This window comes from Fringilla coelebs, assembly GCF_963513975.1.
Source record: "Fringilla coelebs genome assembly, chromosome: 8".
Classification (NCBI taxonomy): Eukaryota; Metazoa; Chordata; class Aves; order Passeriformes; family Fringillidae; genus Fringilla; species Fringilla coelebs.
In genome coordinates, this window is record NC_140066.1 from 33,360,143 (window position 1) to 33,372,738 (window position 12,596).

At 44.0% G+C, this 12,596-nt stretch overlaps 1 protein-coding gene across 1 annotated transcript in view; it reads right to left on the reverse strand.

Annotated features, from left to right (window-relative positions):
• The window catches only part of CPXM2 (carboxypeptidase X, M14 family member 2), a gene marked incomplete at both ends in the record, with an annotated part of 63,010 nt that extends 51,070 nt beyond the window's left edge, over nucleotides 1-11,940 (reverse strand). The window contains one exon of the mRNA XM_084210653.1: nucleotides 11,628-11,940. Within this exon, the coding sequence (XP_084066779.1) occupies nucleotides 11,628-11,940 (313 nt within the window). The remainder of the gene's footprint in view (nucleotides 1-11,627) is intronic.
• Between the last annotated feature and the right edge of the window lie 656 nt (nucleotides 11,941-12,596).

Sequence of the window (12,596 nt, forward strand, 5' to 3'; positions counted from 1 at the left end):
AATTACTCTTTTTTATTTAACTGATTATTCATTTGATAGACAGCGTGTTCTTTGAATACACAGAACTCTTTGAATTCTTGAGTATTCTTTGATACATAACTCAAGACAGCACTAAAATGTCAGAATTTACTTATACATTTAAATCCCAAACAGTGGAAAACGGCTCAATGGAGGGATAAAAACTTGGCCAGGTGCACAGAGAAAATAACCAGAGGTTCTTTGGATGCATCCAGAAGTGCAGAAAAGCAAAAGATTTAAGAACTCATATAACAGAGCTTTCTTGTTTCCTTTAAAGCCCACCATGTCCAAGCTGCTGCCCCCTTAAGAAGCACTGTGAGAGCAGAGGATTTCAGAGTTCAAAGCATCAAGAAGCAACATTTCAAAAATAACTGAATCTCTGAGATCTGAGAAAATCAAATCCAGGCCTGAACTGAAGTGTGAGTACCCTCATTTATTTAAAAAAAAAAAACCTCAAACCAACCACCAAAACCACCATACCCCAAACCAAACCCTAGAAGTAAATAAAAAAGGAGGAGTGGAATGGTAGGGGTGCATGAGGTGCATGAGAGAGGCTTTCCTTGGGAAGATGAGATCTGTAATTGGCATTTGGGCTCATTCAGGGGACACAAACCCCAGGGCACCACAGGAATCCCATTGGAGAACATGGAAAACCTAAGGACAGAGCCCAGCTTGCAGAGGGAATCAGTTCCTCCCCAAAGTCATTTTAGAGGAAGGCATGATCCTTAAGGAGCTCAGAAAGCCCCCTGTGCAGCCAGGCTCTCCCTTTCCCACATTTCAGCAGGTGATTCCCTGAGATTTTTGCTCCTCTTCCCAAGGATTTCAGCTCTCAGGTGACTTTTTAGCTTTCATGTGTCCATTGTGAAGATGACATTTGGACACACCAGAGTCTTTCTATTCAACTTCCCCCTCTCTACCTGCCTACAAACCAATCATGAAAAAGTCAGCTTATGGAAATAAATAAATAAATTTTAAAATGCCTCAAGCCCAAGCAGGCACCAGGAATCTGTGGATTTAAGAGCTTGGTTATTACCTTTTAAATTCTGAACACAGCATTTTCTCAAGGCTCTGAGTTTCCCATCTAGAGAAAGAGAAATGCTAAAATTGAGTGAGACATTGCTTTTGGGTGTCTCTGGGAGGATTGTAGGGAAGGTTTGGAGCTTAAGCTGGGAAGCTGGTGTGAAGCTCCAGCTCCAAGCTACAGAGCAAAGGAGATAAAGAGGTTCAAGCAAGGTTCAGACAAATATCTCCAAGGGTGGGCACCTCTCCAGCCCAAATGTTCAGAGCTCCCTTCTCCCTATTCCAGCTTCCTACAGTTCCCAAAATTCATTCTGTCCAAACATCTTTTCTGCTTTGTTTAACAATTCAGCCGTGGTCCAGCGAAGGCTCAGAATCACAGGCTCCACATTTAGCACATTGGAGGCTTCACTGGTTCAAAGCAAAGTATGTCAGGAGCTCCAAATGAACTGGAATATGTGTTATTAATGAGTATAAAACTGACTGCATTCATCTCTGCCTGCTCCAGGATGAAAGCCCAAAAATCCAAAAAATAATAAAAAAAGCGCTTAAAAATCCAAATCCTAAAAATTGAAGGCAATGCACTTGTGGACCCAAGGAGGAATGCTCAGAAGTGCATTCAGATAAAATCTAATTTTCATCAGTTGCCCAGTGAGGTTTGACCTCCTTTCCCTGGAGAAAAGTGCCCACGTTGTCACCAAGAGATTCACCTGCACTGCAAAACATCAAGGTGTTAATGTGAAAAGTTCAGGTCTTGATTTGGGACTTATTAACTCCAGTGCTGCCTTGGGGAGTCCAGCCCCTTCCCATCCACAGGAGCCAAAAGTATTTGTTAAGTACAGGTATTCTGCACTTGAAAAGCCATGGAATAGGGGAAGCTTCAAGGCAAGCTTCAATAAGCATAAAACTCCTCATTTTTCCACTTCCTAATGGGAAAGGAAAAAAATCTGATTCAGGATTAATGAGCTGAAATATGGAAAGAGTCGCAGAGGAAAAGTTCTGTGCTATTTTCTATCCACTTTTTCAGAGAGTTCTGTGGCATTTTATCTGCACTAACTCCATACTTGCACTTTTTAAAAATATTTTTTAAAGTTTCCCATTTTATTTCTCTTGTAAGGCAGCAGGGGGTCTACATGTCTGATTGCCATTTGACTCGCATTCAAGCTCCAAAAAAGCCAAGTACATATTTGGAGCATGGAACAAATCAGATGTGTCTGGAGGATTTTGGATTCCACATGCTACCAGCCTCAGACCCCTCATTCCTGCCAGCTTGGAATTTATCCAGTTTCTTTGGGGCTCATGCCTTTCATCCATCTCTTGGCTTCTGCAGTACCTGGACTCACTTTGTCAGAATTTCCAAAGGTCTTTGGGAGAACACTCAGAGATCACTCACATTTCTGATTCTGTGAGTGACTCCCCAGTCCTTTGTTCCACTACCAGATGGAATCAAGGTTTTTGGGGTCCTTTTTTGTCACTTCCATGTAGCTAAAGAAAGGCCAAGGAACTGGTCCAGCTCTGAGCCACTCATCTGGGGAGCCTGCAGGAGTTCTGGACTGCAGTCCTCTGCTGGCATCCAAAATTATCCAGAGGAGCCTGAAGAACAAAATATCCCCCAGGAGAGCTGTCAGACACTTTTTTCTTTGTTTTAGCTGGGGTGTGTGCTGGGCCTGGCTACTCCTCTCCTCATCCCTCTATTCCCCAGCAGCATAAGAGCTCTGGCCTCACCTGGGGAAGCCTCCTGCTCCAGGGACATGCACTGAAGGCTGGGACACATCCCCATCTTCTTGGGTCAGCCCCATCCTGTAACAAATCCAAATCCACTCCAGATTTACCATGGGAAATTCCAGCCTCCCCAGCAGCCATCTATACAGACCATGTAGAGCCCAGATTTACTTTTGGCAGAGCTCTCATTGGAATTTTTGGATGGAATTTTAAGACAGTGCAGTCTGCACACCCTGGGATAAAGGTGGGTCTGTCCTCTGGGATAGGGTACTGCCCATCCAGCCTGTGATGAGAAACACAGTTCTAACTGGTTCTGAAATGCCTTCTGCAATTCAGAATCACAGAATCATTCATGTTGGAAAAGACCTCCAAGATCATCCAGTCCAACCTTTAAGAGTATTTTTCAATACATGAGCAATTAAGGGAAAATAAAAAGGAGAAAAATCACATTGTCAAGGGCTAAACTTCTGCTTTGAGGCAATCCCATAGGAAAGGCTGTTTGGCTGAAATTGCAGTTTCTGTTATCAGTCAGTGAAGCATTTTTGGGAAGGTTGAGATTTGGTCCCTTCTCTTCAGACATCCTCTGTCTTGTACATGAGGAAAATTCATTACATTATTAAAAATAATCTTGGGGAGGGAAAAAAGAGTGTGTTTGAGCCAAATCTGGCCTAAGGGGTGGTTGTACCAGTGGTGCAGGGAGTGCTGACAGGCAGGTCTGAGATCAGCTCTTCCAAAATACTCTGAACTGTTCCCTTCCTTTGACAGATGTTTTAGGAGCACCCTGAAAGTCGTGAGGAGCCATAAATGTGTCACCATGAACCACTGTATCTCCTAAGGGGAGAACATAAAAATACTCTGTTTTCTGGGAAAGAGGGATGAGTTTCAGTTTGCTCCCACTGCAAGCAACACCTTGTGCCAGCACACCAGGATGGTTGATGGGCTTGGCATTTCCCCTCAGTCCTGGATGTGGAGAAGGAAAGGGAGGCTCAGCCTGGCTCTGAGCTCCCCCTCTCAAACACAAACCCCTGGAAATGGGAGGCTGCTTTGCTTTCTAAAGATCAAATGAGAAAACAGCTCAAAAGCAAATCTGGGGACAGTGGGGATTGCAGACCTCCTGAAAGACAAGCAGGAACATTTGGGCTTCACCCTCAGGATCTCTTCTAGGTCCCAGCCAGAAGAATTGATCCCAAAATGAGGGGAAGCAACAAAAAACCCACTAAATTTGTGATACATGGGCCAGTAAGGAAGAAATCATCTACAGGAAGCACTCAAGCTCCATAATCTAAGCAAGAAAATCAGATTTAGGAAGGTCTACCAGGTGATCCAGGTCTACCAGGTCATCCACTGTCTGGATGAGCTGCTGAGGTCCAAAAGAAAGAATCAACATGAGCAGAGGACTCTGGTGATTTATCCAGCTGAGTCCCACTGTAGAACTTTCAAAATTCCCATAGTTTTTACGTTTCTAACTTTAGATATACACATGATTCTTTACTATCAACTTCATGGAAGATCTCAGTTGGATTTGATCTTTGGGAATCACGTTGATTGTAGGAGAAGAATTTTGCCAGGTACATAACCTTAAATAATTCACCAGCAGCCCCAGGCTGATGTACAGTCACAGCAGAGGTCTGTCTGGCAATTCATTAAAAAAAAAGTAAACCACAAAATAAATCTGTAAGTAATTAACTCCCCTATAAAAAAACCTCCATTAATCACTTCCACGATCCCCTTTGAAAGTCCTATTTTCTATGTCAGTAGCTAGAAGCTACAGAGCAGATACACTGTGTAGCAGAGAGTAAAAAGACATGTAACTGTGATCTTTGTCTAACTTATGTACACAACTTTTACTGTGTTCCTTGCTTGGCATGTTGGATGCAGCAGCACTTTTGCAATTACAGCATCCTTCTAATGCTTGTGTGAAAGCAGGAGCAAAACTCCATTCTTTACTCTTATTTACAGACCTGTACAGTTACAGGTAAATAACCACAAAGAAACAGAAGATTAATCCCACATCTGGGTACTTTCACTCCTAAATCAGCTCAGCTCCAGCCATGGAAGTCACTGTGCTCCTCTGAAGCTTGCCAGCTTTTTTTCACTTTTCTGCAATGTGAAATCCCAGCAAGGCAAGCCCACAGAGCTCAGACAGGGCAGGTTTGGAGGGATTCCTGTGTCAGAAAGTGTCAGAAGAGAAAGTGATTCACTCTTCCCAAGCCAAGGGCAAAATGAGTTCGTCCACCCCTGACAAAGTAGTATTATCTCATGTAATTCTTTGAAATGTATTGTTATAAAATATACTTCCCAGTGTATTGGGGGTGATTCCCATTTATAAGACAGCTCCTTTAAACACCCCTCCAGAATCAGAAAATCACTTTAAAGCCTTTTTATTGTTGCAAAAATGATGTAAATCACTGAGCAAACAAGGAATGAAGCCCTTGTCTTTCCTTGTCTCCATTTAACCCATAATAAATGGATGTTCCCCACCAGAAGGGAAGCATTTTTTGTCCAAAAGAGGACTTCAGATATCTATCAGCACAGTCACCAGAACATCCTTTGTAATTCAATTAGAGCAGGGCTGGAGGGATTAACAGCTAAGCCCGAGTGCTCTGAAGATGCCTTAAGTGACCCACACAGCTCCCTCTGATGCCTTTACAGGCACTCCCGACTCCCTGAGTCACCATCTGGCATCTCTTCATTATTCTTGTTTTTCTCACCTTTTTCTCGTGTCCATTTTTAGCTAAGGGTAGAAAAGAGGAACAGTTTTCCCTTTACACCTGTCAAGTTGATTTAGCACTGCCTGGCACACGTGCACGAGGAATAAAAAGCCTTGCTCCAATCTGATAGTGCTCCATCCCTTCCAGCACACAGCAGACATCCAGAATAGCCTGTTCTTGTTCACACTGGGATGTTAAAACCACAGGGGAATGGAATCATAAATGCTCCTTTTGCTGTGCCACAAGGAAATTATAAATGTGGCTGCATCAGAAGTAATGAATTAACAGTGCAGTGTGTTTTACTAATGCTTTGATGTAGGTGTTTCTCATTGCTTGACTGGATATGCAAACACCCCACCAAACACCTTTTGAAGCTGAAATAGCCAGAAGAAGGCTCCAGAGAAGCAAGGCTTGGGAAATTCCAGCCTCCTGAACAATGCAGGAATTTGTGGCTCAGGAATCCTCATCAGGAAAACAATCAGACAGCAGCAGTGGTGGAGACCTGTCTTTGGGCTGGCCAGTTTCCTTTGAACATCCTCATTTCATCCCCCAGGCACTGAATTTAAAAGTGTATTTAAAAAGCAAGAAATTTTGAGTACATCAGAGCCTTACTTGTTTCCTGGAGCTCCCAGTGTTAAAGGCACAAATTTATATTTCCATAGACCAAATAATCCCACAAGACATCACCTCACCAGAGGCCCAACAAGAAAACCAAATCTAGAGCATCCCTTGCAAAACAACACTAAAATCACAAGCAACAACTGTGTGAATATGACACTTAAATCCCAACTCTGAGCACCAGTCTTTTGGTAGCTTGCTTTTTACACAGTGAAACGGGCAAGACTTTAAAATCCCAGCTCAGAGATAGAAAATTCAGGAAATTGCTTCTTCTGCACCACAGCTTCTACTTCCACCACTTCATCTTTCTGACAGATTTGAAGCTCACACAGCTGACAGAAACCTTCATTCCAAACCCAAAAGAAATAAGTGAAGTTTGGTTGTGAGCCATGGGATTGACCTGTCTAGCCAGCTGACTGAACAGATAACAACATTAAACCCCAAGACTGAATTCAGCTAATGAGTGTCTCATAATTGCTGGCATTTCAGGAACAGCTCTAGGCTCAGGTTGAGATATTAAAATCTATTCAGTGAAATCATCCCCTTTTTAAAGATGTGTTTTTAAAAAGACATTTTTCTCACCTTAAACATGAGGTTGAATTCAGAGAAGGCTGCTGAAGAATTATCTTTCAAAGTGGTTTTCTCTGGCATAATCAAATGTGTTTATTCCCATTTTTTTTCTTTCTCATGTTACATTATTCATTGAAGCCACGGGTAAGGAAAGATGCTAATCAAAAAGATTTGGCCAATTTTGAGGGTATTGCTTATTATTCATTTTTAGTCATCCCTTGTCCTCTTTTGTTGTGACATTCTTTAAAGGATGGGCTCTTAAATGGAATAGTGAACATTACATTATTCTGCATATTTTAGAAGTGCCGAGGAGAAAATAGAGGCTTGGAGATGAAAGAAAACTCATTAAAAGCCACATTGCTTGTCACATTTGGCAATTAGGATGCAATGCAGGTCATATTAAAATTCATGGGATACCCACCTAGGGCCAGGAAGTCCATTCTTAGAAGTTCCTATTATGAGAAGTTTAAACAAAAGCTTTAAAATGAAGACCTGTGTTCTAGGTCACAGGAGAGCTCCACTTTGGGCTGCTCAGGGAAGGAAGGTTTAAGGGAGGGACACCAAAGGACTGGAAAAGAGCAGCACTGGTGGTTCCCCAGCACATGAGGAATTCTGTGCTGCTGTATCTTGGTGACCAGGTCTCAAGTGCTTTCAGCTGTTAGTTCAATGCCTTCTCTGTCATTTCTTCTTTCTAGTGAACAAAGTCACCACACAAATGCCAGTAACACCCCAAACCTGTCATGTTTTTAACTTCACACACTCCTCAGATCTTCGCCCCCATTTCGCACCAAAATATCTCCAGCTTTTCCTGAATAACATCCCTGTGATTCAGCTTTCCCTCCTCATTCACTCACTGATCTCTCTCCAAGCTTTCATTATCTTGATAAACATCTCAATTAAAGTACTATTGGTCCATTTTTATAAATTCACATTCTCTCTGCTGGATTATTTCCATGTTTGCCTTCACTGTCCATTTATCCTCTCCTTGCCTTCCCTTACTGGCTCCTCCTCACAGACATGTCCCAGGAAAGATCTGGCCCATCCTGTGCAGTACAGGAATTAAAAAGAAATAACAAACCAAACCCCTTAAGAATTGCATTATTGAACAGGTGGCAAGACTGCAGAAAAATAAACAAATAAGGGGGAAGTAAACACTGATGCATCTGAGGAGTTTCATCAAGCCTGGGGAAAGCACCAAATGAGATGAGACAAAGGAAATCCTGATTTCAGCTAAACACAGACAAATGTTGGGTTGTGCAGAGATCAAACACTGGGAGATCTGTGAAATACAGAACAAATGTGCTCTAAGCCCCACTCTGAGCCCTGCCATACAAATAAACATCACTCCTTTAGTTTCTAAATACGTTCAGAATTGAGGTATGGCTCTACAAGAACTACAAGTTTAAGTTTTGTAGATCAAATCAAAGTGATTACAAACTTCACTGTGGCAGATTTGGGCTACACTGAGGAGGTTATTGGGCACCTCAGCCCTATAAATCTCTTTATGGTGAATTTTTGCCTGTAGTCAGACCCCCAGACTCTGAAGGGATCTGCCCACAGATGGTAGGTGAGGCACCATATATCAAACTCTATTAAAAACCTCATTTAAAAAAAACATTGATGTTAACAAGACACTTTCCACTGATTTGAATGGGCTTTGGACAGGGGCCTATACAAACAAGAACAGAATTAGAAAATGGAAATCTGTTTATATACACAAAACCTGTCAATCCAACTGTTTGCCTTCCAAGGATGACCTAGTACCACTTAATTTATGAGACATTTAAAGGGCAAAGAGGCAGATTGGTACTTTCAACTTTTACCTGAATTGACTATTTGCAAATATTGATCCTAATGTTTTAAACCCAATTTTAAAAAAATTAAACCAAAATTCTAATATTTCAAACCAAAAATGCAAACCCACTGGCATCAATTGGATTTCTTTCTACATTAACATTTCACAGACTGAAAATATCCATATTCTGTCCACCTTCAGTAATTAGCTGAAATAAATGGAGTGTGTGTCATCAGTTTAGTGCCATGTCCTTGAGACTGCTCCATTTGATTTCCATTTTGATTCAAAGCTGGGGTTGATCAGGACCAGCTGCTCAGCCAAAGGGCACATCAGACATTCCCATTGCTCCTCCTTCCCTATCCCAGCTCCCAGCCAGGCTATTGTTTGTTACAACTAATTAATCCCACATGTCCTGGCTGCCAGCGAGCCTCACAAACCCCAAATTTTGGTATTTACTGCATGTCCAATAAATTAATTCCACCTCTGGAGAGATGGATAAGCACAGATAAGTACATATAATCAGAAGACACATTCTTACCCAGCCAGATTTATGGTAGTTATTACTATTAATGATATCTGTTTGACAGCTGCTATTATTATTTCTAGCTGGCCTCTTAACATCCAGATGTGGGTAAATATAGGTATGTGTTAGTATTTTAACTTCTCTGTGAGGGCCAGACTGTCAGATCTTCATTCCAAACTGACCCCTGGTGACATGGGGACATGGCACTAAGCATCACAGTTACTGCCCTGGCAGGACCTTGCCCTTTCCTGCCTCTGGGTAAGGAGAAAAGAGAAATTTTAAATATTATAGCCAGGACTTTTAACGCTGCAGCTCAAACTGCCTGACACCTCCTGCTGGAACCCTCCTGTTTTCACTCCCATCTCTATCAAGTGGTGACCATTCTCCTCACTGGGTGTTCACCTCAGGGATTATGATGCCTCTTACAGTAAAATTGTTCAGCTGCTCCCAGGGAAATCCACTGAATTTTCCCATATAAATAAGTCTAATTTGCTGAGTTAACATCAATCACCCATGTTCTGGATCAAGGAGAAGGAGTTTGGTGGAGGAGATCAGGAGCTTGTTGTACCTTTGGCTGTTTTTTTAGAAGCTCAGAGGCTTTGAAACCTCTTATTGCACATGGCTGGTGAAAGCTTGGAAGCCCAGCTGTGTCCAAAGAGCCCAAACTTGCTGCAGAAGGAGGGACTGAGCCATTCCCAGCTGCTTTTGGTGGTGCACCACAAGCCTCTCCCCCTGTGCTCAGTGCAGCAGGTGGGGAACGAGGAAGATGCCAGTCTGTAAAGAAAAATAAACTTTGCCCTCATGGATTGGATTCTCTTCTCATCACTGCCATGTTTGGAGCAAGTGTGAATCCCCAAGTGCTGGGAAAATTGGGAAAAAGCCAACAGGGAAGGTGAAAGCAGAGATGAACCACAGAACATCCCACCACAGAGGGACATCTCAATTGTCTCCATCACAATGAGGAATCAAGAACCTAATTACAGAGTTTAATATCCAAGTCTTTCCCATGCTCATGAATTTATGGAATGGTTTGGGTTGGAAAGGATCTTAAAACATCATTCAATCCATTCCACTGTCCCAGGCTGCTCCCAGCCTTGTCCAACCTGGCCTTGGGCACTGCCAGGGATCCAGGGGCAGCCACAGCTGCTCTGGGCACCCTGTGCCAGGGCCTGCCCACCCTGCCAGGGAACAATTCCTTCCCAAGATCCCATCTAACCCTGCCCTCTGGCAGTGGGAAGTGTTCTCCCTTGTCCTGTCAATCCAGCTGATTCAGTCTGTGGAGGTGGAAAGCAGAGCCTTTTTCCTTAACTTAAAAAAACCAAAGGACACATTGGAACAAGAACATTCTGAGGTGATTTTATGTAGACTGCAATGACCATACTGAGAAAATGAACTTGAGATGGTCCAGGCAGTGTCATCCCCTTGGGAAGCTGCTGGCCCCTGAGGGGACAGGGACACAGATGTTTTGTGTCTCTGCTCCCCAGACAAGGTGCATCTGCCACCACGCTTGACTTCTGCCTGGAGTTACCCCGACAAGCCATGCTGTCTGCCCCACAAATGCTTTTAGAAATGTTAGGTGCTAGAAATTACCTTTTCTTATCACTATTTATTAGTATAAAAGCCCATATTTTTGCTGCACAAATGCTAATTCATTTCTATTACTGCTAACATTAAATTTCAAATATTTTGTTTGTTACCTGCTGGACAAAGTTAAAGCCACCCTACAACCCCTGATCCCCCGTTTTGGTGTACTGATGGTTCTAAACCACAGATTTTTTGCCATATGCCCCAGTCATTAACATGAAGTTTCCTCCTGAAGTAAAGGGAATTTCAGCTGTAGGGGAGTGAGATTTGGCCCCAAATTTTACAACTCTCAACTTCATGGACCAAACTCACTCCTAAGTATCCCAAACCAGTAAAATACCTACTGGACAGTCAGGGAGCACAGAAAGGGATTACTCTTTTGGGGTGATCAATCAGGTGTTAATGGGAACAAGTGGGTGGTAAAAGCTGATCAAGTTTCTGCAAACTTTAGGAAATGGAATTAAGGGTGGTCGTTTCATTATAAGGCTTTTTTGTTGCTGTTTAATTTCTTTACTTTACTGGTCGATAATTAAATGGAGCTTGTTAAGGCTTAGTCTTTTCCAGGAAGATTTCTGTTTACATCTCTGGAGGGCTTAAAAGTGAAATCTCCGAGAAATTCACAGGTTTAGAAGTGAAATTAATTCAGAAGCCTCTCTTAGATTAAAGTGACAAGGGATAAGGTGAGATGTCACTATCTATAATCACCTTTTACTATGAGATCTGTGTCTGTTCTTTTGCTTATAGAACAGCAGCTTTCACAGCAAGCCAGTTGCCAAGTGTAATTAAGAATAATTAAGAAGGAAAAGTCCACAGACTAGCCAGAGTACAGCAGAATTACTACATTCCGAGTCTTTAACTCTTTCCCTTTCAAGCAGAGATTGTTTCAAAGTATGTAAAAGTTCTGTTCTGTGGGATATTAAAATTTAATGTGCTGTCATCATCATCACCACAACCTCATTTATTGTTATTATTACCAAGACTGCCATTAACTGAATATTCATTAGTGCTAAAAGTCACAGTCAGTGTGAGATTCAGCAGGCTCCAAACTCTGGAGGAGAAGGAAAGTTACCTGGTGGCGTTTCAAGAACGGGTTTTCCTTTTTTGTTGTTTTTCTTCTGTTTTAACTCCTTCCTGCTCGGTTTGAACCCTGGGCGCTCCTCTGTCTCTGCAGCACGGATAGGTCCTCCCTCTCCGGGTTGCTCCGTGAAAGGAAAGAACTCTTCCCCGGGATATGGAAAGGAGTAATAATGATCCCTGTTGGTAATTTCCTGCAGGTAATAATCCTGATCGTCCATGGGGACAGCCCGGGACACATCCCCCAGCAGTGCCAGCCCAAAGGTGCAGAGAGCGAGGCAGAGTCCGGAGCGGCCACGGGCGATCATCGCTGGCTTTCGCAGGAGTCCCGGAACTTTATTTGGAGAGAGGGCAAAGAGAGTTTGGGCAGCTGGAACAGCGGGGGATGGAGCCGCAGCCGGGACGGGGCTGCGGGGAGGGGGCAGAGCGGCACCGCCGGACACACGGACACACGGGCACACGCACACTCGGACGCACAGAGTCGGACACACGGACGCTCGGACACACGGACGCTCGGACACACGGACACACGCACACTCGGACGCACGGACACTCGGACAGTCGGACACTCGGACAGTCGGACACTCGCCGCAGGTGGGATGCCCGCTGGCCGCTCTCTTGCCCAGCCCCGCCGCTCTCGGGGCCGCTGTGTCCCAGCCCGAGTTCCGCGGCAGTTCCCGCTCCGTGCCCGGACTCCTCGCTCCTCCTGCGCGCCGCTCATCCAAGAGAGCGCTTATTCCAAGGAAAGGCAGCTTGGCAGGCAGCCTTCTCCTCCCAGCCCGGGGCCAAAGCGCTTCCCTCCCCCGGGAGATGGGGGTGGGCACGCAGAGCCCCAGCCTGGTAGGGGTCATCTGCTGGCACTGCCACCCTGGGCACGCAGGGGGACACGGGGCGTGCGGGACAGTGCCAAATCATCCTCATTCCACAGAAGCTATTCCCTTTCGTGGTGCTTTTCCCCCCCCTT